This window comes from Alosa pseudoharengus, unplaced genomic scaffold (genome assembly GCF_046254945.1).
Source record: "Alosa pseudoharengus isolate Yale_2024_CS ecotype anadromous, Long Island Sound unplaced genomic scaffold, YU_APseudo_1.1 YU_APseudo_1.1_scf_17, whole genome shotgun sequence".
NCBI classification, from domain to species: domain Eukaryota; kingdom Metazoa; phylum Chordata; class Actinopteri; order Clupeiformes; family Clupeidae; genus Alosa; species Alosa pseudoharengus.
The window spans coordinates 19,226,580-19,254,502 of record NW_027468640.1 but is presented as its reverse complement, the minus strand read 5'-3'; the positions used below and the strand labels follow the sequence as shown (position 1 = coordinate 19,254,502).

The 27,923-nt window shown below is 38.4% G+C and overlaps 2 protein-coding genes across 2 annotated transcripts; both read left to right on the top strand.

Moving 5' to 3' along the window:
• The first annotated feature begins 7,476 nt into the window (after nucleotides 1–7,476).
• LOC143127355 (GTPase IMAP family member 8-like) lies at nucleotides 7,477–23,645 on the top strand. The gene is made up of 4 exons (XM_076288810.1): nucleotides 7,477–8,099; nucleotides 15,816–16,436; nucleotides 18,608–19,234; nucleotides 21,749–23,645. Exons 1-4 carry the CDS (start codon nucleotides 8,093–8,095, stop codon nucleotides 22,486–22,488), a joined length of 1,995 nt encoding a protein of 664 aa, XP_076144925.1. The 5' UTR covers nucleotides 7,477–8,092; the 3' UTR covers nucleotides 22,489–23,645.
• A 338-nt stretch (nucleotides 23,646–23,983) lies between these two features.
• Nucleotides 23,984–27,026, top strand: LOC143127370 (GTPase IMAP family member 7-like). Its single transcript, XM_076288834.1, has 2 exons — nucleotides 23,984–24,405; nucleotides 25,303–27,026. The coding sequence occupies exons 1-2, from the start codon at nucleotides 24,399–24,401 to the stop codon at nucleotides 26,268–26,270; spliced, it is 975 nt and encodes a 324-aa protein (XP_076144949.1). The 5' UTR covers nucleotides 23,984–24,398; the 3' UTR covers nucleotides 26,271–27,026.
• The last annotated feature ends 897 nt before the right edge of the window (nucleotides 27,027–27,923 follow it).

The following is a 27,923-nucleotide window of genomic DNA, read 5'->3' as shown; positions in this document are numbered from 1 at the left end:
TAGTGTTTGTAATTTACCTAGTTTTAATATGTAGCCTTACTATGTTTTTACAGGTGTTCCTGGACAGTTTTGAAACCGAGATGTCTGAACGCCTCAAATAATCAGCAGTAAAGGTAAATATTCTTCATCCAGGACCTTGCCCCATTACTCTTAAAGCATAACTCAAGCCAAAATGCAACCTAGGGTCTTTTTGTGAATGTACCTGAGTCAAACTTTCGTTTGAAAGCATAATTAAGTCAGAAGCGCCACCATTAAGCTTGACTGTATTGTCGTTTCTGGGTCAAATGCCATTTTGAATGGGAGTCGTAGGGGCAGAACTATTTTGATACATGATGATTTTGATTCATGCATCAAAATAGTAGGCTAGTGCCCCTACGACTCCCATTTAAAATGCCATTTGACCTGAAAACGATAATATGGTTGTATTGGAAACAAAGGAATCTAAGGTAATCAAATGCAGAAAACAGGGTGGTTGCACTCATATCGGTGCCAAGGTGCACTACGCTTTAAGGAAAGACTACCTGGCCAGGTCTACCCATACCAGGATGGCAAACAGATGGTGTCAATACCAATTTGACCCATAAAAAGTAAATGTCAAATAGGTACAGATAATCTGTATTAATCTCATCATTGCCAATGGATTTCTGTGTAAAATATTGTTTATCTTGTAAAATGTTGTCCATCTTCTTTCTGTTCACAGACAACAGAGACAAATTCTCTAATACCAAGGTCAATGCATTTGACTGCTGTCCAGCCCCGGGTTGCCACCGAAAACTTTATGCATCTTGGACTGGAAGGTGTGCTAGTAAGGAAGCTAGCTACCATAGCTTTTGCCACCACATCTCAGTGTTGGGAGGGAAGTTCACTCACTGCACAACTCTACCAGCTGTACCTTTCCTCCTCAGCCATGATCCGTAACCACCATGGTTTTCTTTCTGGGCCAGAAGACTTTGCAAACAAATAAGCAATAAATGATCATGCATTACAAATTTAGCCATGTTAAACTGTTAAGTTGTTGGCTTGTAGGCTGGGTGTCCAGTAAACAATTTCAAGCTTAGAGGGCAAATTCTCTCAGCTAGGAGGGTAAACAACTTTTGTTTTTCATGAAATCTGCATTTTGAAATGATGGTCTACCAATGAGGCTGTAGAGTGTCGCGACACAATAGTGGCAAAAAGCACTTGCGCGATGAAACATGCATTCGGGTGTATTATATTATATATTATTTCACACACGTAGATATTAAATGTGTGCGCGCAAATTCTCTCTGCGCGTGCACACTCAGAGGAAACTGCTCCCCAAGCATGGAAGAAAATGCTGCGAGCGAGGAGGAATCTGCCCAGTGCTCCAAACAGCCACTCGAAAAATCTATGCATGTGAAATAATATAATACGCCCAAATGCATGTTTTATCGCGTTACCACATCCAACTTGAAAAGATATGCTCAAGAGATCCATAACTTTCAGAAAAATGTTTTACTTTTGTTATGGATGAATATTATGTTTTATTTTCATTCATGTCAATAAAATGTTTTTCTCATAATCAAAGTGTAATTTGTCATGTAACAGAATAGGTAGGAGAGTACTAATAGTTTTAAATCACACTATTATACTTAAATTGCATGCCTTTATAATGCTTAAAGTACATTTCCAATACACTTGGGATGTTACAAAATTGTACTGCGACTGTGTTCCGAATGCTCATAAAATCTCTTTTTGTATAATGTACTTAAGAACACTTAAAGTTTGAAAAAAGTTGTTCCATTTTAGCACACTAATTACACTCACAGTATAGTCAAGTTGGTACTAAGTTGAACTTAATACATAATTCAATATACTTAATTACACTTGGATTTGACGAAAAAAGTACAAACTGTACTTAGTACACTTTCAAAAAGTATACTTTTAATAGTTGTTTTTTTTACCTGGGTGGTAGTACCTAGTACTGGCCCGATCCCCGATGTCAGTCCCTATCCCTATTCTCCTATGGGACAAATTGACATTTTCTTCAGATCATGTTTTTGACATATCTAAATCAAAACGATATATATCATGACTATGGATCTGTGCTGACAAAAGCTTAATAGCACCCCCCTATTGCCCCATCTAAAACAATGTTAAACTGTTTTAAAAACTGTTAAATTCTGACTAGAGTTCGGGCAAAATAATATGGAGTGGGCTCCAAATTGGGCTGCTGTGCTCAAGAGTGATGTGGTTTTGTTTCTCAACAACAGTGGCCCATTACACCATTACATATAGTAATACAAACAAATAATACCATATTCACACCTGCAGCAACTGATAGTAAGAGGCAGTACCATGCAAATGTTAAAAAAGGCAAGTATTTGTCTCCACCTGGTGGTGAGTACACATTGAGTCACTAATGACGTTTATTTCTGAATTAATGATTCGGCCCAGCATTCTACATGCATTCTACATTCTTTTGTTTTTGCATTTTCATTTTCATGGCCCTTAAATAATGAAGAAGAACCCTGAAATAATAATAAAAAAGGTATATCAAGAAACCCAAAGATTCAAAGTATTTTAATTAAGTCTTGCCCTCTTGTATAAGTGGAAGCATTTCTTCCAACATTTGACCAAATATGGGTTCATATGGGTGAATATCAGCATCATAAATTAGAAATTCAGGTAGAGTTGGTTCTGGGCTTTATGGACCCTGTTGTGCAGATTGTGAGGGAAAGCTCATGTTGAGAAATTGTCTTGTTGTTTAGCCTATTTATGACCAGTTATTACTGGGGGCCAAGCAGAGAAGCCTAGTGTCATGTCTGCCTTGAAACCTCTAGTGCCCCCAACAGGTCAAAGCTGGAGCTGTGTTTTGAATTGCGTTTTATAATGGATTTTCTTCCTTAATGTATTTGATCAAAAACAACAACAAACAAGTTTTGTAGACCATGCATAAATGCCATACCACAAAATACCCACATTTGAAAGACAGGGAAAATCATACAACTTGACCAAGAGTTATGTTCAACAACAAACAATATATACTGTACTTTGTACCCATCAAACCATTATCAAACACAGTCTGAAGGGGGTCCGGTTAGGTAATCATGTAAATAGAGGATAATGCCATAATGGCATACCATGACTGATGCTTTAAATATCCACTAATAAACACATTGGCAAAGCACACAAAAGACATATCTTCAGGACTAGCATGATTTTTACACTTTAACACATATTTGTATTCCAACTGTCCTGTCAACAAAAGAAGCTCCTCTGTGTAGTGCTCTCTCCCACACATATTTCCTGCTGGTCTACTACTTTATGTTGGTCTGCCCTTAGACTACCAGAGGGTGGTGTAGTGACTGGGTGGAAGAGTCTCCTCTTGAGTGCTGAATGATTATCTGCATTTCCAAGGGCTATGAATGTTCTAGAATGTTCTAGAATTCTCTAGTGTGAATAAATATACAGTAAACACTTTCCTGTCCAACTGTGTTAAGAGATTTAGGACATTTTTGTTTGTTTCTCTTGATGTCAATGGCATAGTACAAGGGAGATGCAGTTACACTGGAATCATGCCATGAAACAAGAGCTGTAATGCTGTACGATCGACAGTCATCAAAATTGCTGTTCAATTGCTATACCACCTGTGTGTGTATGTGTGTTTGGTGTGTGTGTGTGTGTGTGTATGTGCGTATGTGTGGGTGTGTGTGTCTGTATCTCTCTCTCTCTCTGTGTGTGTGTGTGTGTGTGTGTGTGTGTGTTATACTAAATGTCAGTATTGGTGTCTTGAAATTGTACCTTTAATGAAAGTGGTCACCAGAAATAGCACACATAGGTCATAAGTTCTTTATATTAACTGAGCTACTTGCTCCCTACACAGCACAGCAGCACCTCCACCCACCTCCATAAAACTTATCATTCATGGTCTTAAAGGAACCATATGTAAAAATTGTATTTCAATTAATCATAAAATTGCCCTGATATGTCACTAGACATTAAGAAATCATGTTCATTTCAAATACTTATATCACTGACAACAGTAGTCTGGCCAGGATATTGTCATTTAAAAAGTGAAGTTGCAGCCCTCAACTGATGTTGATGTTGTCATGTTGTGTTTTGGCCTAATGCGCCACCCTCCACCTATCTACTAATCACAAAGTCAGTAGTGTTTAGTCATCCGGTTGCCAACTCTGCCGGTCAGAGGGGAGGGGAAGGGGATACACCGCTCTACAGTAATTTGAAAGTGATTGTAGTACCCGTTTTGGCCACAATCTTACATACCGTTCCTTTAAATGTTGGTAATAGAAAGAATGCACTTCAAAGAAAACATTTAAAAATCTCTGGGGATGATAACATCACCGATGATGACGTGCAAGATGAGAACAGTTTCTGTTTCTGTTTAACACACTGAGATTTGTGCTTGTCATTACAACTTGGCTTTGAGGGAGAGAGTACCCCATATCACACACAAAAGAGTCAACAGTAAACAACAGGTCCATGGATAAATTTCTTTTATTTTGAGGTATGCGCTGCCATTTAGAAGTAGATGGTAGCAGATAATTCCATTAAATGAGATGTGAAACCAGTTACACAGAGATAAAAAGAGAAATTCTTATAGAGCAAGGGCATCCCTCTCCATCTTCAAAAAACTCCCGAAGACCCAGCTCTTCAGAGAATATATCCTCGTGTAGCTCTACTTCCAACTTAACACCTGACTAGAACTGACACTTGACTGTATGGAAATAGCACTCACTGATGCACTAACTTGTATTTATCATACTTAACCTTATTTGTTTACCATGTTGGGAGTCGCTTTGGTTAAAAAGCGTCAGACAAATGTAATGTAATATAATATAAAAGTTAAGCATTTTTTCACCATATTTTTAAATTCAAACTGGATGAAATAAAGCTATACTCACATTACGCGACTCCCATAGTCATTAGATCGTTTTAGCATTCACATTAAACTTGCTGTCTTGTGATCGGGAGTCATTGTGTGTTCACACTACATTACTGATTGGCAAAGAGGGTTGGGCTGCATGTGGAAACTGCTTTCTATCTTATTGCATCCTGCTGCACATCAGCTTTTATTAGCTTCTTCTTTCATTAAAGTTTAATCCCAGCGGAAATTGACCCAATGGTGTTTTTCTACATTAAAACACATCAAATAATCCGTGGATTTCCTTGATTAACCACTACAGAGCTTGCTCCAGTATACGTTATAGGCCCAAATCGCAAACAGTGTTTTAGCTAAAGGCCATGAGCGAAACGCTAACATTAACCATATAGCATTTTTTTAACCAGTAATATTGTTCAAAACTTCATCAATAGCTTGCTCAGGGTCCCTACACATAAAACGAAGCACCAACAATGTAGTTAGCGAACCCGGAGTTTATTACAGAAGACTAAAAGAACACTTACCACTGTCCCCCTACCAGCTTCTTTTGAAGGAAAGTCCATATAAGGCATTACCTTCCGGCAATAGATGTCATGCTCCTTGTGAGACCTCAGTCTTCTGTGAGATTAACAGTTTTCTGTAGTCCACTTGTATATTAATTTGCAAAACTCGTTAAGTTTAAATGAACTGTCACGTTGCATCCAAGCTGTAAAATACAGATGTTCAGAACAAAGTAACATTGTAGCATATGACGGACGTGGATTTTAGTTAGTTGGATGACATGTAGGCTAAGTAAAATAGAAATATTTCAAAGCTAAAGCTAATCAGAATCCTGAGATATGCCTGCTTGACAACGGGAGAGATGGAACTAACGACTGGCTTTTGGCCATAGCAACCATCCATTTAGAACTGGTAACGGCAGTTTGTGCTGCAAGTTGAGAAATTTGTTGATATGTGGCGGAAAGAAGTAGTTCTACAAACAATACAGTTTTAGAGGTTAAAACGTTCCCATTATAACAGGAAATGAACACAACGCAAGTGGCAACAGTGGAATAAGTGGGATAATGGACTTCACGCCATTCAACTATACAAAGTTACATGTAATACACTTTTATCCGCTTCGTGTCGGGCCGTTTTACCATCTAGAATGTGCATTAAATTTGTATAGTCGAACGGAGTGTCATCCATTATCCCTTACATAAATAATTAACAATATATATATAAAGTTCATATGAATTCTAAAATATGAAATGGAAACCTATACAACCATCACTTTCTATGTGTGTGTGTGTGTGTGTGGAGGGTCAATCAAATTCTATGATTGCCACTGTGAATGATCACACAATATTGTCATATTAAATGATCACTCAATATTACTGATATTGCATCAAGATGGTGGGGGCTCCCAAACAAAATCAAATTTTAAAAAATTGCAAAATTATCGAAATCTGTAGTCTTTTAACTAATGCCCCCCATTCAAGCTTTACTCAAAAGACTTGGACAAATCTTGTCCAAGTTGTTTGGTGTAAGGAGGCCATTAGAAAACTCACCAGATGTGAAAACTTACCCAAATACAAACCTCACTAGTAGACAAAAATTATAATCACATTTGGATTGTTTGAATCATCAATGGACCGAGCTTACACATTTTTATTATATGATATACATGACAATAATATACTGAATCAGACAAGATGACAACAATCACAATAAACTGACAGATTTGACTCAAGGCAGTCAAACTCAATATGTGTGACCTACAGTGGTGTATAGTTTTTTGTTGTTGTTTTTTTTTGCTGGATAAGTTCATCATTACATGAAACAAAAATAGATGACATTTCATGAGATGAAATTCATTCACTGCAATGTATGAATGTGAAATGACCAGAGGCCTTAGCATTAATATACATAACCATTTGAACCGCATTCCAAAACTCTAGTTGCAGCTGTGGTGTGCATAGGTACATGGAGCTCTTTCTCTTAAAATGCCCCTTGTGTTAAATGATAGAATTGCATTTGATTAAATGGAAAAAATCTGACATATTGTGAAATCTGAAAATACATATATTTTTGCATTCAACTAAAGTTGATTTTTTAAAAATGATTACAATTTATAAGTAAAGTACTGTTTGTTCGTTATCACACTATTGATTTATTGTTTCTGCTCATTGCTTGCTGTAGGTCAGGGAAGTTCAATATTTAAACATTTAAATTAGAATCAAATATAGTAACATTCTGAAGTGTAGGCAGAGGGCTAGATGTTACAACATTTTGTTGGAAACATTACTTTGGGCAACACTCAGGAAACTACAGACATTGGAGAAACTGTTAGCACTGACAAGCTTTGAATTACAATATAGGTTGTGTATATTTCATTATTTATTTATCTGAATGTAACATACAATTAAGTTTGGGTAAAATCTGAATACAGTAAAGTCAGAGGGACTAATTAGTTGATGATTGGTCATGAAAACTTTTTTTCCCTTAGAGTTATAAATAGGGAAAGCAACTGACATCAATGCTAGGCATTGCCTTAGCCATTTGTGAGCATATCAGGCTGCAGAAAGCACCTGTGTGGCCTGGCAGTTTACCAACATTATAAGGGCATTTCTGCATTATATTTATCATCAAGTTATAATACATTTTCAGAAAAATAAGGGTGCAACATCTAGAATATTAGGGACAATTGTGTATATCAAAAATGGTATTGGTCTTCACCGAATTGAAATTTTCTTTATTTTTCCAAGGGTCACACCATAATACTACTGGTCTATTCAGTGAAATCAGTTTAAAATCCCTCTCATCTGTTATAGAATTAAACAAACTTCTTACAATCTTGGGTTGTATAACCAAAAAATGAATGTGACATACTTAAAGTGCTATCAGTAGGTCAGACTTGAGCATAAAGTATATAGGTTTTGTCCTGAACCAGGTAGGGATACAGCAGCTATGTGAATGTGTTGTTTGGCCTTTTCGCAGCTAGAGGGAAATCTTGCCGCGAAAGTGCCTGCAAGAGGACCAGCCCCTTTTTCTGCATAAGATCCTACCCACCATTTTATACTTCAGTCCCTTTTCTGTCAAACACAGTTCACAGAGATCTTCTTACCAGAGCCTCCTCTTGATCCCTTTAGGTCTCAATAATCCTTTAGTGCTATTTAATACATTGAAAAATCCTCATCTTTAGAATATCCATCATTCTTTCTGGCTGTGGAAGAGGAATCAGGATTTATCATGGAATGTAAGTGCATTGTCCTTTGTACTTGTTGTCTTGTATTTAATAGCTGAGCCTCATAGCTACCCTATAATATATAGCTACCAATATTGTCTATTTATTTTCTAGGGTACTCCAGTAATATTTAATATGTATCTATATATTATCTGCTTTTTGGTCATATAAAGCATTACACAGAGATAGTACCTCCTAATTATTTCTGTTTGGTTTGTACTTTGCCTTGGATATTTACCTTGCAAGTATTCCTATATAAAACCAATATAAAAGACTATTAATGAAAATGATTAGAGATAATTCATCTGTGTGTCCATTTAAACATACATGGGAAACAATGAAGGGGAAGAGTGGATTGTGAGTCATACACTGTACCAGTACTAGTAACCTTTTTGAGGAAGAGCCAGTGTGGAAAATTTTGGAAAACAAACTCATATACCCTGCTTAAAAATACATTACAATTTGAATTACACTTATACTCAGGTGATTTTATAACTTGATTTGAGATGTTTTGATAATATATTGTGTGTATGACGTCATTTTCTGCATTGAGGTGTGGCTAGTTATTCCAATAGTCTATGTCAAGGAAGGACATTCCTGCCTGGAACCATATACTATAAATGGTTAAAACTGTGAAAAAAATGCATTGGCAAATTAAATCTCTAAAGATAACATTCTTTAACCATACATAGGGCACATATGTATGCATGTAAGCCCCAGAATCACCCTGAAAATAAATAATTACAATGATGCATTATATTTACAATACATTTGCAGAACAAAAATTCTGGGTATAAAATATACTGTACATTAGATATTGTTATTGATATTGTTTTCTTATTGATTATAGATATTGTATTCTCTTTTGTCAGTAAGTACATAGCCTACTATATGTGTGGCAGTTGTGTAATATTTCCTAATATGTCAGTGACCTAAAAATATCTTCACTGTGTCTGTGTCTAAAATTATTACCTGTAGGGACTTAGCTTTCAGTAGCATGAATGATGCCCCTTCTCTGTTTTCAGAGGAACGCCTGACTGGTCCAGTCTGAAAATAAATAAACACATGACACTTAAACAATGAAACAATATGTTTGGCCCACAATTGAAAACAAATATATTTATTGATTTGCTTTGACTGTAATGCAAATATAAAATTCTCAAAAAATACACATAACATAAACATAACCTTGCTAACCTTCCTATGGATGACTTTCTATATGCGATCAAAATCTGGGACAATCATTTGGTACCTACCATTGCCATATACGTATGAGAAAGTATGAGAAAACTTGTACACTGCTAATATCATTTCATATAAAACAGGTTCAAATTGTAATGTATTATGTGACAGAGAGTATATTTAACATATTTAATCCCATGCTGCCAGATTGCAGAGTGAGAAAGTTTTGCTCAGATTAGAGTATACATCTCATTTGACTTATTTTAAGGTACTGTAATCTTATGAAATTGTTATAATCTAAAAATGCCAACATTAACAGAAAATGTCAACAGAATGTAAAAAACGTTGGCAAAAGAACCTATGTCAATATCAAAAACCTGTGGACTGTGCTGTTAAGTTATCTAAGATATTATGCTGACAAGCTAGCATCAACCAGACCTTTATCCTAATACCACTTTGTATCTTAAGAGACAATCAGTATATAATATACATTTGCCTATCCTGTTCTTAGTAGCAAGCTCAACATACTTGAACATTGTTCAACATACCTGAACTTGAATATTAATAGTTCATGTTTTGTTGTGAGCATTGAGGACCAGTAGTGCTTGGCTATTTCTTGCTTGCTAACTCTACCCACAAACTTGACAAAAGTGTTACTTTATTGCTTTGATGTGTTTGCGTTGATTCTGCTTTTGGTTCTGTTTGCATAGTGTATTGGGCAGTGAGTGGTTAAGGAAAAATATAGTTTTTCTTTACAATTGGCCCCATTTTCTGCTATGATCTCTTTTAGTCCCCTAGTTGATCCTTTTTCTGAGTGCTGATCGATGTCTGTGTCAGCTACCATACATCTTCTAATAGATTGGAGCGGTGATGGCCAATGTGATGACTTACTTAGGCTACATAGACATCATATCATAAGTAATTCAAAAGACATGCATGCTGTCACATCAGCCTCAGACAGACCATGCCACTACATTAATTATTCATAAAAGTATGGCCACAAAGAAATCGCAATGTGAACAGGCTCACTCAAACATTGAAAAAGGTGGTAATTTCAACAGAATGATAGGACAGTAAAATTGACTGAATCATACTGTAAGTTGTAGTGTGATGCAAGAGCAGATGGCAGTCCTGTGGTGAGTAGAATCGTTTTTTATAAGCTTTCCAACCTACATCAGTTCAAGTAGAGCCAATATTGTTTCACTAAAAAGGTATGTGTTGTTAGACAAAATAATTCTTATTCTAATAATTCATATGTTTAGATTTAAGACTGGCTTGTTATGTAGCAGATGGAAAAAATGGTCTGGGGATCACTAAAATCAAAATTAAATGTCTGCCAGAACTACAGTAGATAGCGCAATGTAGATGTGGGAACATGGAGAGCAGCATGCATGTCCAGCAATAAGGTGGCCAACCCAAAAATATACCTATCATCTGTCCAAGTATCCCCCTTTAGTGTTTCTCAAGGAAAGCCAATCAGTGTGCAATGCATGATGCCTTGGTCAAGGACTTTGAATGGTTCAACATGGCACTGAAAGGAAAACTGATCTTATATCCACAATTGTACAAAATACATTCTCAATATCTGTAACATTAGTGGCTGGAAAACCCTTACTGTCTTCATGATTTTGAAAAGATATCACATATAACTCTAAAAATGCTCAAACTATGTGGTAATGGAACACTATAGACGAGAGCCAACCTCCATCCTATTCAACTGTAGGCCAACCACTTGATCAACATGATCTACTGATGTGGTTCTGCTGCTATTCCAACCAAGCATCTTTGTTGACATTGATTGCTTACCATAACTTAAAGTGAAAGAATCTCTTTTCTTTCATAAGACTTAAAGTAATAAAAAAATACACTGAAAAATACCAAAATGCTGAAGGAAGGATCATCGAAAAGGATCACCGTCTGTAAATGTAAACATGCCTGTAAACAGAGACTTTCTAATGAGGAGACACAGCACTCAAAAAATCCTCCATAGAAATGCATGGGGTCAGTTGTCTACACATATCCCACCCCTTCCGGCAAAACGTCGACATGCGAATACATTGAGCCAATCATCTGGTGTTATGTGAATACATTAAGCCAATCATATGGTGTGTTGTGAAGACATCTTCCCAATCATGTGTTGTGAACTCGCCGCTCGAGCAAGATTGGTGTCGTGAAGCCTTGCGCACGCGCATTTCTGCTGAATAGGATTCCCGACAAGTGCCCAAAAAGCGTTGCTATATGGCTGCCGAGTGAAGGGGCTTGCATAAAATGACTTTGCTGTAAACACTGGGTTAGACTTGAGCTGATCATGTTTTTGCATCCTTATCGAAATGTCTAAACTGTCAAAAAGGAATAATGCTCTCAGTCCCCACAAAAGGAGACCTTTGTAGACCAAGATCAAGTTGCTTCAATGTCACTTCTTGTTCCTAGGCAACCTGCTTGTTGCTAAGCAACCCTTCAGATCCATACTGTAATGATGAGCCGTTGTAAGCAGCCTTTAGTATTCCCCACAGACACCGTCTGGTATGTTTTTGCTGGCTCATCTAAACCCGGCTTTTCTAGGCACTGAGAGGGAAATCCAAAATAGTTTCCATCTCCTAAAGCCATAATTAAAGCCATATGGTTTTTCAGAGAATACACACCCTTCCTCTGGAGCGGAGGCCCTGTAGTGTACATGCTGCTCTGTTCGGCATTCTCTGTCCTTTAATATGGTCATTTCTGGGTAAAAATATGAATGAAGAAGCCATACACAGGAACTACACATAAAGATTAACCTCTAACAATTGTTCATGCACCTACCCACATTTATACAATACATCTTTATAAAAAGAAATCACTTTTAGCTAATGATCACAACAGACTTATCAGCATAGCTCCTCTGGGTGTGTCCTATTCTGTGGGGTTATGTAGTACTGTTTTCTGCTGCTTTGAAGGGAGAGCTAATCTCCAAAACCATTCAGTGTGCCAGGGACAAGAACTGACTTTGCTCAGGCATGTTACTTCACCATTTTCCCTGTCTGGGTTGGGCCCTACAGTCTGATGCAATCTCCCAGGCTGAATAAGGGTGGCTAAACTAGATTTCACAGTACAGTAAAATTCAGTGTGTTTAGGATATATGAGGTGAGAGAGTGTGTTTCTATTTCCCCAAGATTACGTTACACTTTACACATTATATTTAGGCCTAATACAAAAAATACAAACTCGTCTAAAAGCCAGTGTTGCCATTTTTAAAGGACCCCGTCCCTTTAAGTGTTACATAAGCTATAATTGCCTCCATGTGAGTTAGGCATGCTCTGCCTTTAGATTGCAGTCATCTGCTCTTCCCACTAACTGAGTTATGTCCCACGACAACACTGAAAGCTTGGCTGCCATGGTGATGGATGTAGTTGTAAACAAAGAGAGGAAGGTTCCTTCCTTGGCCTGACTCACTGAATATCCCTCTCACACTGTGCTGCCTTGGTGCAGGGAAACAGCAAGTGAGGGAGGGAGGGAGAGAAGGAAGGAGAGAGAGAGGGAGAGAGACTACGCAAAAGAGTGTGTGCAAAAGAGAGGGAGTGAGGCTTTGTTATTCAGGAGGGGGTGTGGTTTGAGGGGAAATCCAGGTCAATGTTCACAGTCTTGCTCTCTACAAGCTGCGCTTAACTCTTTTGCTCCCATCAGGGTGTTGGATTTTTTTTATTATTCTTTTTTAAAACATGGATGTTTTAAAATTATTTTAATCATTATATTGTTTCATTTTCTACAAATGTGATACTTCTACAAAGACTGATATGCAACATATAAGAGCCTATTCCAGGGGGAAAACAAAAATAAAGTTATTAGGCATATTGCCACAATTAATTATTATAATACTTTGTTGTTATTTTTGTTGTTGTTATGTTATTATTATTATTATTATTATTATTGCTGTTATTGTTTTTGTTGTCATTGTTGTTGTTGTTATTGTTGATGATGATGATGATGATGATGATGATGATGATGTTATTCACACATACAAATAATTTGAAGAACTCAAACTGTTGCTTATGAGCAGGGTGCAGTTCATAATGATTTGAGAGATAATGAGAGTTTTCATTGTTAATTTATAAACTTTGGTGAGTTCATTAAATTTTAGGAAAATGGAAAAGGAGTAGACTATTTCAGGCAAAATGCCACCAGGTGGCACTATAGCCTAGCTAGCAGAGCATTAACACTTCCACACTGACTTGGATTCATTGCTGGCTCCATTCCTGCCTGTAGGTTGTGCAAACATGAGGGTACTATTAAGATCAAATCTACTAACAGTGCAGTGCACAAACTAAATGTCCTTGGGTCAATGACCTCAGCTAAAAAAACAGCCAAAGCTAAGCTAGCACCTTGTGGAAGCGTAACTATGTTCCCCGGGTCCTATGTTCCCCTCTTTGTATGGGACCGGGGAACATAGGACCCTTTTTCAAAACCCCAACCATAACCCTAACCCTGAGCGGGGAACATAGGACCCGGGGAACATAGGGATGACCCCCACCTAGGTGATATAGAACTATCGTAATAGTTAGGTATACAACAGCAACATACACTTGGAAGTAGGTGAAGGTCACAGGGTAACTGAAGCATGATAACATCGCAGACTCATTCTTGTAATAGCTATCACAAAAACAAACATACTTTTTTTACATTAAAGAAACATGATGTAATGTTTGACAACAAGGATACTCACTTTTGTTAATAATCTCTCATTTTGGGTTAAGATCGCAAGTGATATGCAGCTAGCTAGCTAACTACGATTATTTTGAGACTATCAGTCCCATCACAATCTTACAGGGTATTGTTTCGATTGTTGCAGCCAAATTTGAATTTGCTGTGGGATTCTCTAGACAATCACACTTAAAATAGAAGTGATTGAATGGTCATTCTTAAAAACATTCACTAGGATACTGCAAGGGTTTCTTGTGATTGTTGCAATCGTTGTGGTAAAAACACAAACCATTTTCCACTGTAAATTACAAGAAATTGTAACCCGCAAAAGCAAATGTGGGAAATCCTTGAACTGGTGTATTGGTGTTTGTTAAATTCTTATGCATATGCCCCATTTTGAGTATTTTGCCCGACATGTACATCATCTACTTAGGAGATCATTTCTCCTACATACTTTGGTCTATAATCAAATGCCTGACCTCTTTGGAAAGCGTAGACACTGTAGTTTATTGGACAACAATCAGAAAAACTGTGTGATGTACTGACACAGAGTTACAGAGGCTAGAATATTATTTTCTCATTCTGCCGAATAACAAGCATCTCTAAACTGACCACATTTCAGCCCTCTAGGTCACTTGAGATGACTTAAAAAAACACAACTGAGCCCTAGCATCAGGTCCCGTGAAGCTGTGTGCAAAAGTAGATCAATATCGTTTTGTAAAATGCCTTCTGGAAACTCCCCATAGGACTTTTGGTTATCCAAAATGCATACTGACAATCAAATGCTTACTGCATATGAACCCCTTTGTGTAGAAGCATAATCTTGGTCTTAAATGAAAGGTAACACATTGAAGTTTTATGCTTGTATTTGGATCATACTTCAGGGGTTCTGATATGGAATGACTACACTAAATATAGAATAATTACAAAAAAATTATAAATCTTTATAATTTCTATTTTTAATTAAATTGGTGGACTATACATCTGCCGACTGGCTACTCCTGTTCCTCAGATGTTTGCAATATAGCTTGCAAAACATGGTAAAATGACCTAGATAAGAACAGGCACCGAGATGCTCAGGCCTCCTCAATGATTATTATTAGGGCTCAATCAATCAATCGATTAAAAAAAATAATCTAATTAATTACATACTCTTATGTAGATTAGATTATTATGTAGATTAATTAATCTAAATTAATCGCATATATCATTTTTGCTGTGAAAGTATTTTAAATATTTAAATTCAAATGAATCATTGAATAATCAGCATTAGTGACATTAAAGTTCAAAAACTCTTTTATTATTATTTTCACTGTTCAAATAAAAGTTTTTTTTTTCACATACAAGGCATTTCAGGCCACAGATATAACCTAGGGGACACAATGAAAATTAATTAACACTCCCCTCAATGTCAACACTTATTTCTTTGCATTGATGTGCGACTATAGAGTTGATGAACTCAAAATTTTTTAAAAGTAAATGTTCCAATCAATGATCCAGGCAGCACGTTTTCTTCTCTTTCCTTCATTTTACAGTCTGACTAGAACGGCTCGGGTTAAAGGTCATACGGAATCGATTAATCTGCACTAATTTTTTTAATCAGTTATTTTTTCTCAAATTAATTAATCGAAATTAATCAGTTATTTTGACAGCCCTAATTATTAGCATTTGAAAGTTTGTTGCTGACATGAATACATAAATATTTTTTATTCACATCAAACATGCATAAACTACAAACTATAACTTTAATGAAAAAGTTTCTTCATGAGCACTGTAATGTAAACTGTCTGACATGATTCTGAGCATTTTAATTAATAGGTAATAGTTTGTAAATGAAGCACTAACAGAGACTCTGTGCATTTGTCATTCTAGTGAGGGTTGTGCTTCTTGGGAAAACTGGAGATGGCAAAAGTAGCACTGGGAACACCATCCTCCAAGACAAGCTCTTCAAACCCTCAAGTGGCACGCAGGCTGGAACACAGCAAACTGAGATGAATGAAAATGATGTTGGCGACAGAACGGTAAAAGTCGTCGACACACCTGGTTTCTTCAATTCAAAGCTAACGGAGGAACAGCTGAGGAAGGAGCTGGAGGGTTCTGTTTCCCAGGGTTCTCCAGGAGTCCATGCCTTCATCATTGTGCTCAGAGTGGGCAAATACACTGAGCAAGAAAAGGAGATCGTATCTCAAATCGGAAAAATCTTTGGCAAAGAGACTTTCAATCATGCCATAGTCCTGTTCACCCATGGCGACCAGCTGAACGACGATCAGACAATTGAGAAGTTTGTAGGTCAGAGTGAAGATCTGAAGAACTTGGTTCAAAAGTGCGGAGGCCGCTGCCATGTGATTGATAACAAACATTGGAAAGAAAAGGATGAGTACAGAAGCAACAGTGTTCAGCTGGAGAAGCTGCTGCACACTGTAGAGGGCATGGCCAACAACGGATGCTGCTACACCATGGACATGCTACAGGCAGCCAAGAAGGAAGCACCAGGTAAAGAAAAGTCTTCTCTCATCCAATTAAGTCACTGCAACATACATTTCAGAAAGCAGCCAGTAATTCATTTGGTGTGGTTACATTAATCAGTGGTTAGTGTAGAAAGTAAAACACAAATAGGCCAATGAATGAAGATGAAATGAAGTAATATGCATTCAGCAAGGCCTATGGCACTGATATGTCTTTTCCATGCAACTTCCAAACTTTGCAAGAAAGAAAGGCTTTCAGGTTTTTCATACTCCAGCTTTTTTTATTCGTCCACTTTTTTTCCTACGAACATTTGATCAACAATATCCTACATAATACATAATATACGTACACATCACCAATCCATATGAGATGGTGGTTGACACGCAATATAAAATGTGTATCTAGTTATGTGTTTCTTTTTATGCTAGCACCTTCTGAAGTAGGGTAGGCTCAAAGCACTTTTTGGGCAATAGAAAAAAACATGTTTTGCCTTATTATGACATTATGAAATTATGAAATCTAACTCATTAAGATTAATTTGTGGAGTGGCCCCACCTAATTGATGCTCAGAGCAAGATCTAGCATGTGGAAACCTCAGAACATTTCACAACCTGCATCACTATCACATTCTTTGGACAGAAACAACATTTTTTTTCTACATAAGGATTGCTACAACTGACACATTGCAATAACTTGAGATGAGGACATCTAAATCTAAATCTATTTCTAAATCTTTTTTTACAACCGTTTTGACTTAATACATTTTGGTAGACACATTCCTAATGGTATACAGAAATAAATCAGATGCTGATTAGATGCTGCAATAACTAGCTACAACATGTTTTCTTCTATTCCTCTGACATAATTGTTTATCATCAAAATCCATTTTGTTGTACACAATTTAAATGGTCTTCATTCAACCTTTCACTACTTATGGCAGTTCACACATACTGCTTGGACCCCGATGTTTCCTGTTTACAATTAAGCTAATTATTATAGTATACACCTTTCCATACTAAGTATACACCTTTCCTGTTATAAATAATAGAACGTATACCTTTTCTGTTGATACATTACATTTATGCATGGATATTTTACATTCATTTACAAAGTATTGAAAAATAGAGGTATACAATGAAGCTCATATTGTTGTTCATTGTGTACATGTACAGTACATTTCACAAAATGCTCAAATTTAGAACTGAATATATTTGACATAAAGTCACACTCATCCTCACATTTGCTAGGTAGGTCACAAAACTGCAGAAGATAACTCGGGTACTGCTTCACACTTTCTCACTGTGTACAGCCACTATACCCGCTTGATAGTCTTTTGGGTCCCCACTGTCGACTTCAAGGCAGCACTGTCACCGTCGACTTCAAGGCACCTAACCCTAAACTTAACCCTAACCCTAGCCTAACCCCAGCGCCTCTCATGCAGTGCTGCCTTGAAGTTGACAGTGAGGGTCCAAAAGACCATATAGATCCCTATATCTAGACTTTATTTCTTGAAATATTTACTCAGAATATTATATTTTATTTTTATTCAAGTGTTAAAACGTCGGAAAATACCCTGCCCATTCTGTATGTATGTGTAGTAATCATATTATGTACTGCCAAGCAGTATGTGAAGGTTACCTGGCTGTAAAGAACAATTATTAACAAACTTTCGCAAAACTGAAAGCTGATGGCAGCTTTAATTATAACATTGCCTCAGTTCTAGCACTCATTATGTTTGGACAGACAGTGACTCTTGCTCATGCAGTGTTCTGGAGGAGAGACTAAAGAGTATTTCTGTATTTCCCATACAAGCAAAACAAAAATACATAATGTTGACATCAAAATACCTCACACTAAAATATGCAGCAATGTTCATGATATATTTCAGTTAAAACAATTTACATGGTTGCTGAACAAGTATAGAATGATGTCTTCCTTACTTACATAAGCAGCTACCTGTTCTTGACTAGTTGTAAAGTCTAATGGTATCCCCTTTTGATTGGCTGGGAAGTGTTACACATGTGATGTTTGAGGATGTGAAAACGGTTTAATGTATGCTTTGCGATGAGCAAGTTGTTGTACCTCTTCTTCCACCACATCAACAAACACTACAATAATTCCATGATGTTTCATAATTATAACAGTAACAACAATGTCCTCATAACTCAGCTTAAATGTGACTACTTGTGTTTTCCCAGTCAGCGTTGTGCTTCTGGGGAAGACGGGAGATGGCAAGAGCAGCACTGGGAACACCATCCTGGGAGGGAAGCTTTTTAAAGTGGCCCGTGGAACACAAGCAGGAACCCAACAACGCGAGGCTATGGAAAACAGTGTCGATGGTAGAACCATCACAGTCGTCGACACCCCTGGGTTTTGCAACTCCAAGCTTACCGAGGAACAGCTTAAGGAAGAGCTGGAGGGATCTGTTTCCCAGTGTTCTCCAGGAGTCCATGCCTTCATCATTGTACTCAGAGTGGGCAAATACACTGAGCAAGAAAAGGAGAATGTATCTCAGATCAGAAAAGTTTTCGGCAAAAAGACTTTCAGTCACAGCATTGTCCTGTTCACCCATGGTGACCAGCTCAACGACGATCAGACCATTGAGGAGTTTGTTGACCAGAGTGAAGATCTGAAGAAGTTGGTTCACAAATGCGGAGGCCGATGCCATGTGATTGACAATAAACGCTGGGCAGAAGAGGAGGAGGACAAGTACAGAAACAACAGTGTCCAGCTGGAGAAGCTGCTGAACACCATAGAGGGCATGGCCAACAATGGATGCTGCTACACAACGGACATGCTACAAGCAACCAAAAATGAAGCTCCAGGTAAAGAAAATTCTTCTGATCTGAACAATATTTACCTGAAAATGATCATTTCAGAAAGCCTGTATCCAAAGAGTCTCCACAGACAACAGCTATTACTTGACCTCATTATCATTCGATAACTATTTTGTGTTGTTTTGCTATAATTTTAAATGAATAATTACTTTTCTTAATACTGCTTAAATACTGGTTTAGGTGTCCACTTTATTATTACTAAATATGATGTAGCAGAACAAGAACGCCTGGTTATATGGTTAGCCATTTAAGTTACAGTTTACTTTCAGGTGAAGTGTTGTTTTACGACTGTAATGAGCAGTGAATTAAGTGCAACAGGAGTATAATGAAACTGAATTTACAGCATCTTCCTGGATAAAAGCCAAGTAGATGTGATATGCTGAGAGAGGTGCGTTCGCGGGTGCGGGACAAACCGATGATTCACTGCAATTAAAGTGAAATATGTGCGTAAAATTAAATGGAAATGATTAATGAACAAGTAGTGTTCATAACTATACTTCAGCTGGATGTTCTGTTAGGCAGCATTAAAAAACGGGGTTTAAGCATAACTGACAGATAGTTACTGTATAGAGCTAAATTTGTCTCAATAATATTTGTATATGCGCAGAGGGGGATCCACAAATATTTCTTGATTTGCATGTGTGTTTTGATATCTACAAATAAAAAAAATCATATTTGTAACTCGTATATTGATTTTTACAAATATAGATGTGCATTTGTAAACAAAATGCCATTTGTAAAACTGAAAATTTCATTTGTGAAATGTGATTCTGCATTTGTGGATCACCAGCACACGCATTCTTCGCTTTCCAAAGTTACGTGTTTTTGAGACATTCTTCACATGAAAGTCACACACGTAAAAAAAAACATATTTGTAACTTGTAAATTGGTTTTCACAATGTAGATGTGTATTTGTAAATGAAATGGCATTTGTAAAACTGAAAATTGCCTTTGTGAAATCTAATTTTGCATTTGTGGACCACCAGCACACGCAGTTTTCATTTTCACATTTGTGGATTCAGTACACGTGTTTTTGAGACAATCTTTGCGGCAGAGGAGCCACCCAGATCCACAAATAGCCTACCTCTAATTCGCCTGCTGACAGACTTTCTAATCCAGTAGATGGCAGTGTTGTTCCATGGGACTCATAACACACAGAGCTAGCGAACCTAGTTCTTACAGTAAATCTAACCAGTTATGCCTTTTACAACAAGCTTTTTGATGGAAAAGTGGTGTTTAATTTCCATAATCTTTGTTTAATGAACACATAAAACTGTCAGTTTGTAAGCGAAATCAAGAATTACGATCTTTGAGTTTGTTTATCGTTACCTAGCAATCAAGGCTTTAAGTGTTAAAGCGATGGTTCGGAGTAATTTCACCCTAGGGTCCTTTGCACCATGACCCCGAGCCAAACACCCTCCCAGAACCTTTTTTCCCTTGGTCGAGCCCTGGTCGAGTAGCGCTGTCAGAAACTAATGACGTTCTGCAGTCGTGATGGAACCAACTTTTATCTCGTAAATTACCCCACTAATAATGCCCTGAATGGTACGAAACTTCTGCAGTAGTACAAGTATGACCTTTAGTCTAATAACGAACGTCATTAGTTTCTGACAACGCTACTCGACCAGGTTTCGACCAAGGGAAAAAAGGTTCTGGGAGGGTGTTTGGCTCGGGGTCATGGTGCAAAGGACCCTAGGGTGAAATTACTCCGAACCATCGCTTTAAAACCAAAGATTCTAGAACAGAACTTGTGACTTTCATGCGAAGAACGTCTCAAAAACACGTAACTTTGGAAAGCGAAGAATGCGAGTGCTGGTGATCCACAAATGCAGATTCACATTTCACAAATACATTTTTGGTTTTACAAATGGCATTTTGTTTACAAATGCACATCTATATTTGTAAAAATCAATATACGAGTTACAAATATGATTTTTTTTTATTTGTAGATATCAAAACACACATGCAAATCAAGAAATATTTGTGGATCCCCCTCTGCGCATATACAAATATTATTGAGACAAATTTAGCTCTATAGATAGCAGGCCTATAGCCTATATTGTCTTCTACGTGGGTTCAATTTGTTCCTGCTGCTCATTGTCAAAACTCGAAATCGAAAGCATGACAGAGGAAGAGGGCACCAGACTTGGCCTACTTCAGTTGTTAGCCTACATTCAGAACCAAGAAACTTAAAATCAGTCATCTGGAGTCTTCTCAGGTGTATGTGCTCCATTCGTGAGACAGTAAGAAAAACGGAATAGGCTATCCTTCCTGCATGCGGGCTTTATCGGGCGGGAGCGGGACATCATGTTACAGACTAGGGCGGGAGCGGGACTAAAAATGACACATTAATGCGGGAGCGGGACAGAATATTGCGGGAGCGGGACTGAAAAATCAGTCCCGCGCAGACCTCTACTGCCCGCCATACTACAAATGATCATTTCCTGTTTTACATTCAGGGCATATGATAGGGTCTCACAATGTTTCCTATTTCTGTTCCAGAATTGGATGAGATGCGACTTGTGCTCCTGGGGAAGACTGGCGATGGCAAGAGCAGCGTCGGAAACACCATCCTGGGGAGAGTGGCCTTCGAGGTGGCCGGGCGCACCCAGTCTGGCACTCAGCATAGCAAGGCCCAGGACAGTGCTGTGGACGACTGCAAGATCAAAGTCGTCGACACGCCCGGGCTGTCCAACACCACGCTGTCCTCCGACCAGCTGACCCAGGAGCTAAGGGAGAGCATCAACATGTGTCTGCCAGGCCCTCACGCCTTCCTCTTCGTCTTCCGCACGGGCAAATACACCGAGCAAGAGATGGACATTGTGAAGCAGATCCGAAACGTGTTCGGGGAAAAGGTCTTCGATTACGCCGTGGTGCTGTTCACCTGGGGGGACCAGCTGGATGACGACCAGACCATCGAGAAATACGTTGGCCAGAGCGAGAGGCTCAAGGAGCTGGTGCAGAAGTGTGGAGGCCGATGCCACGTGATCGACAACAAGCGCTGGAAAGAGGAGCATGAGTACCGGAGCAACATAGTTCAGGTGGAGAACCTGCTGACCACCGTAGAGGAAATGGTCAGCCAAGGGAGCTACTACACTCCCGACATGCTTCAACAGCCCGTGGCGGAGAAAATTGAAGCCCCGAAAACCAAAGCCACAGAGCAGAGTGCAGAGCTGAACAAAGTGGCTTTGAATCTGAATAAAAAGCGCCTCCCGTGTTTCTCTTGTTTCGGACGCAAGTAATGGAATGCACTGACGATGGTGTTCAGTTAACCGTGTGTTTGCATTGAGGGTGGAGAACCTGAATTAGAGGTGTAAAGATTCCCCCCATTTTTATCATTTTCTTTCCTTCTAGCACTTTTACAAATCCAACCTTTTCTTAGAATTGACCATACACAGTATGTATGAACAAAAAAATTATATATGATCATTTAAAATGTCTGCGAATAATGAAATAAATTGTTAAAACATGTATAAAATACAAAGTAACACCATAAATCAATGTAATGTACCAGAAGAATATGGTTCACCTATTCATTACCAAAATGATTGGAATTAGCTTAACACATATTTTGGTGGTGGTTGTCTGGGTCCCTCTGGCAGTGAACGCAACTTCTACATGTGATTTCAGCCTCAGGATTAGTCACAATCACAAGGCCGAAGGGCCGAAAATGAAACCCATTGTCAATGATTTCTGGACAGGCAAAGTATTGCAAAAAACGATCCCTGGTAATGCCTGAATGAATGGACCCGATTGTTTGCAAAATTTAGGAAAGTATCTGATGAAATAAAATGGGGTAAAATAAGTTGCGTTTTGAGTGCCAAATATAAGCCTGGATAGTACTGTGTGATCTGAATGCAAGCAGCTGGCTTTCAATGTGTTTATGCAAATTCATGTGAGGAAACAGAGGCTTACCAAATGGCAGGATGTGAAGGGGTTGATGTTTTTACACTGGTACCTTCGATAAAGAGCCCTCCTCCAGCTCAGACCTTCCCGCTACATATTTGTACCATATCTGGTCTGGAATCAGTGGCTGAGTGGCACTGTGGAGGGGGTGTACAAATCCTTTAAAACTATTGATTTTAATGCCACTCAAAAGAATGGTATATGTAATGTTTCTTTAATTTCAACTTCTAGTGCCTTCAGCTTCAAGTGCTATATACCTATATTTTTCTGACTATAGATGTGATTTATTGTCCGTCTTTACATCCAAACATGCAATCCTGCAAATGTGTTTTCTCCGAATCATTGTTTATGCTGTGTGTGATCATTTTGTTGCTGTTGTTTAGCACACAAAAGGCAAAAGACTCCTTTATAACTATGATGATAAAGTTCACTTCATACAGGAAATCACAAATGTTACTATAATTATTCAATAAACATTGTAAAATGCCCTTCACAGAGTTCAGTTACACTACTTCTTCCCTTATGTAAATGTTATGTTCACATTTAAGACTTAAGTTTATTGATTCAGTTTTGTATTTCTTTTCTAAAGTACACTGCTGAAGAATACGTCTGGTCTGTATCTCAGTTCCTGTTTAATAAGGGCATTGCCAAAGGACGTTCATCCCAGATTTAAAGAGACAGCACCAACATTGTGCATTAACCTAAACACACCCCTTGTTTGTTTTCTCTGTGTGGTGGTGTGCAAAAGAGAGAGAGAAATATGAGTTGGGGTGTGTCAGAATCTGGTTGAACCACTTCTCTTGAACTTAGCCCTTCAAACAATAATGTGTCACTTATTATTGAAAAAGAGCTTGAGCTCTCTAGGGTGGTTCCTGAGGGTGTGACTCCAAAGGCATGCAGTGAATGCGTTTACAGACAGACCGATGCAGTACATACAGCTCACATGCTAATAGTATAGCATGAGATTTGTGACCCAAATACATCTTTCTGCCTGAGAAACATTGCTGTGGGACACTGGGAAGGAAGGATGCCTCTTGGCTGTGTTAACAGACGGCTGGTTAGACAGGAAGTCAGCGTCTTCTGTGCTTTTGCATCTTGCTACCAGAGGGGAGGGGTGTAACATGACACCAGCCATTTTCCCCTCACTGGCTACGAGAGAGACTGCAAGAGCGCTCGCTACAGATGTGGTTAATGTCGCTGTGTTTTATTTGACTGTGGGGAGAACATATCCTTATCTCATACCAAAATGGCGGGTGAGTAAAGCATTTTCGATTTCGAAGAATTTACAGTATGTTTAAGTGGGGTGAAAAATGTGAGTGAAAGTGGAAGTGAGTGAAAGGGGAAATGCCATTGAGGAGTAATCCCTTTCATACAAATGTACATGGTTTCAGGGGCTATTTCCATCCAAGAGCTCAAGGCAACATGCCTTCAATGCCAGTAGATTTTTTACTATGCTAGGACTAAATATAAGTGGGGCTACATTTGTCACCTTAAAGTATAGCATATAGCACATGCCTGAGTGTTTGCAGTAGATTGCTGGCATTTGCTATTCAAAGTCTCTTTTTTCATTGTTGATAAACGGATTCTTTGTGCAATAATGTTGTTTACATGTAAACATACATGTGCTTTAGAGGTTGCTGTAAAAAACCCGAGATGCCTGATAAAAAGTGTGATTATACTGCCATCTTTTGATAATTATAAGCTGGAGTAATTCGCCAGGGAAAGTTTGGATTTTGTAATGTTGAAATCCCAGATTCCCCTCAATTGCTCTCTTAATATTAGATGTTTCTTCTATAAGAGACAGAATCTGAATATGTAGGCCTCAGGCACGGGACAGGCTATCAGGAACTGGGTCATGTTATGTGGTTATCATCCTGGTTTCATTTTTGTAAGACCATAGGTTTCATAGGCTTCACAGGCAACTCTGGTGCATAGATATATACACATAGTGCACCTATAGTGCAAAGTAATGAGCCTTCATATCCTATGTAATATTAGGTTGTGGTATATGAGCAGCATGCTCAATGTATTAGCATTAGCAGTTTTACTTGAGCTGGGGAAGGCTCACTCAAATGTCAAGACACCAACGACTCAGCATTAAAACAACATAATGGTAAATATCAACCATATTTTTTTTTTCTGTTGTTTAGATGAACTACGGATTGTGCTGCTCGGCAAAACTGGTGACGGGAGAAGCAGTGCTGGAAACACCATCCTGGGTGGAGACTTCTTTGACGTGATGAGCTCACCGGAGTCCACCACACACAAATGCACTGTCCAGTCCAACAAAGTCAACGAGAGGCTGATTTCCATCATCGACACCCCCGGATTTTTCGACACCCGCTTGAGTGAGGACCAACTGAAACCTGAGATTGTGAGGTGCATCACGGAGTGCGCTCCGGGGCCGCACGCTTTTGTGATAGTGCTCCGGGCAGGACGGTACACCGACCAGGAGATGGCGGTGGTCCGGAAGATCACCGAGTCGTTCGGGGAGGAGGCCTTCCGGTACGCCGTCGTCCTTTTCACCTTCGGGGACGACGAGGTCGATGGCGATGAATGTGACACCATTGAGGAGTTTGTGGCGACTAGTGAGGAGTTACAGGAGCTTGTGGACAAGTGTGGAGGCCGCTGTCACGTCATCGACAACAAATACTGGGCCAAGGCTCAGAAGGGCTACATGAGCAACAAAAGGCAAGTCGAAAAACTGCTAAAAACTATCGACAAGATGGTCGCCAACAATGGAGGAAGCTGTTACACCAACGACATGCTGCAGGTTGTCGAAGAGGGAATAAAAGCCGAGACAGCCCGTCTCCAGGAGGCCGAGAACGAGAAGGACGAGGAAGAAATAAAGCGCCAAGCTAAGGAGAACATTCATCGAGTACTCATGATGATCCTCGGGGGTGTGGCTGGGGCCCTTCTGGGTGCCCTGTTCGGACTTGCAGTAACTGCATTGTCTCCAGACCCTGCATCAAAAACTGTGTTCCTCATGTTAGGAACTGTCCAAGGGGCCATAGCAGGAGTCAAAGCAGCAAAGCATGAGAAGAGCATCAAGGGTGCCCTGTCCAAGGCCTTTCAAGCAAATCTGTGTTGTTTCACAGATCGATTTTCTAGTGACTAATGAAATTGTAGAAAACATACATGTTTTGTGGAAGCACTTATTTATTAACAAACCCCTATTTTTCATTAAAGTTATAAATGTCTATGCCAAAGCCATAAAGTCATATTTGAGTATTTTTGTCAAGACAAGGGACAAGGGTGTTTAAATTGAAAAAGTATCGTTTGATCAATGGATTTCATGTTCATGTCAAATTTTATATTTTGGTGTCAAATCTCAATTTTTTTAAATGTGCCTTATCTCCCAAGCCATTCAATTGTTTTCCATGAACAGCAATTTTGTTGTGTTGCTCAGTGAAGATATACAGTATGTCCTTATGTCTGGCTGAAATGATATATGACTAAATCTTATTCCATGGCTTTTGCTGTGTCTGTTTTCCATGAAGCACTTGTATTGTGTACTCCAATGTGGATGCACTCACCCTTGGAACCACTGGAACTTATATCACAGTATATATCACAAAACCTACAGTCAAACTTTTACAATGCTGTCCGAAGACATACCCGTGCATAGCACCAAGTTAACACCATGTTGTCATCATCTTAGTTAGTGATTTACGTTGAAAAGAGTGTATAAAAATAAAATGTTAAAATAGAAACTTTGCCCAATTGTTTGTGCAGCATACAACCTGTTTGGATTGGATGAATAATGAAACCCTATGGGTTTGAATGTATGAATAGGTAATCATGATGTGTGACGTTTCCAGTCAGATTAGATTGCCTTACAGATTAAAAGATACACTATGCTTTATCAAATAGTTGAAGATGTATTTTGCTTTCCTTGAGTTTTATGTTTGATATCCACATGCCTGTCTTTTACATTTTAGAATAAATTAGGCTTTTTATTTCTTAAAAAATATTTTTATGTTTGCCAAAACCAAAGACATTAACTAGTAATTTCATGGGACAACACCATAACAGGATATGTCATATCAAATCGTAATTAATACTGTTGAGAAATATAAATGATAGTTATCACTAATAGAAAGAAACAAAAGAAAACTTGCCTGGGATTTCCAGGGCTCTGAAGCAGTTAAGCCTAGTCTGTGTGTTGTAGCCAATCAGGAGGCCATATTCCTTAGAGACAGGCATTCCTGTATGCCAATGGCCTTGCATATGCACTGCACACTGATGGGAAGGGGTGAGATCCAACAGTACCTCTGCAGGAAGTCAGAAAGACATGCTAACACCATGTAAACCAGCTTTGAATCATCAACACACATTATTGCTATAATGGAATTTAAAGGGTGTATTTTTACAAAATAAATTAGATTTTCAGAAAGACTTGTTTCCTGCAAAACACAGAGGAGAAAACTATGTAAGGGCAAATGCAATACTCTAATAATCTCTTCTCCTTACACCACATGACAAGAAAACTGTTCAGACTGTTTTTAATTTGGGTCATGGCACAGCTTAATGGATTAAGCAATAACACTGGGCCAAGAAATCAGAAATTGTCACTTACAAATGAAATTAATGTTTTCCATTCATATAGCATACATTTCTATAGAAAATATACTTTTCCTAGTTCCTTGCATTCCATGGCGTTGTAGTACCTCCTAGTGTCTTACAATATGTATTGCATGAAATGCACATTCTAAACGACATAACAAAATTACTTTGGAGCATACAATTCTCCTAAATGCTCCCACTGAAC

Coding starts and splice junctions, on each gene's coding strand:
- LOC143127355 (XM_076288810.1), top strand. Junction 16,437..18,607: donor AGCCAAGAAGGAAGCACCAG/GTAAAGAAAAGT, acceptor GTGTTTTCCCAG/TCAGCGTTGTGCTTCTGGGG. Junction 19,235..21,748: donor AACCAAAAATGAAGCTCCAG/GTAAAGAAAATT, acceptor TTTCTGTTCCAG/AATTGGATGAGATGCGACTT.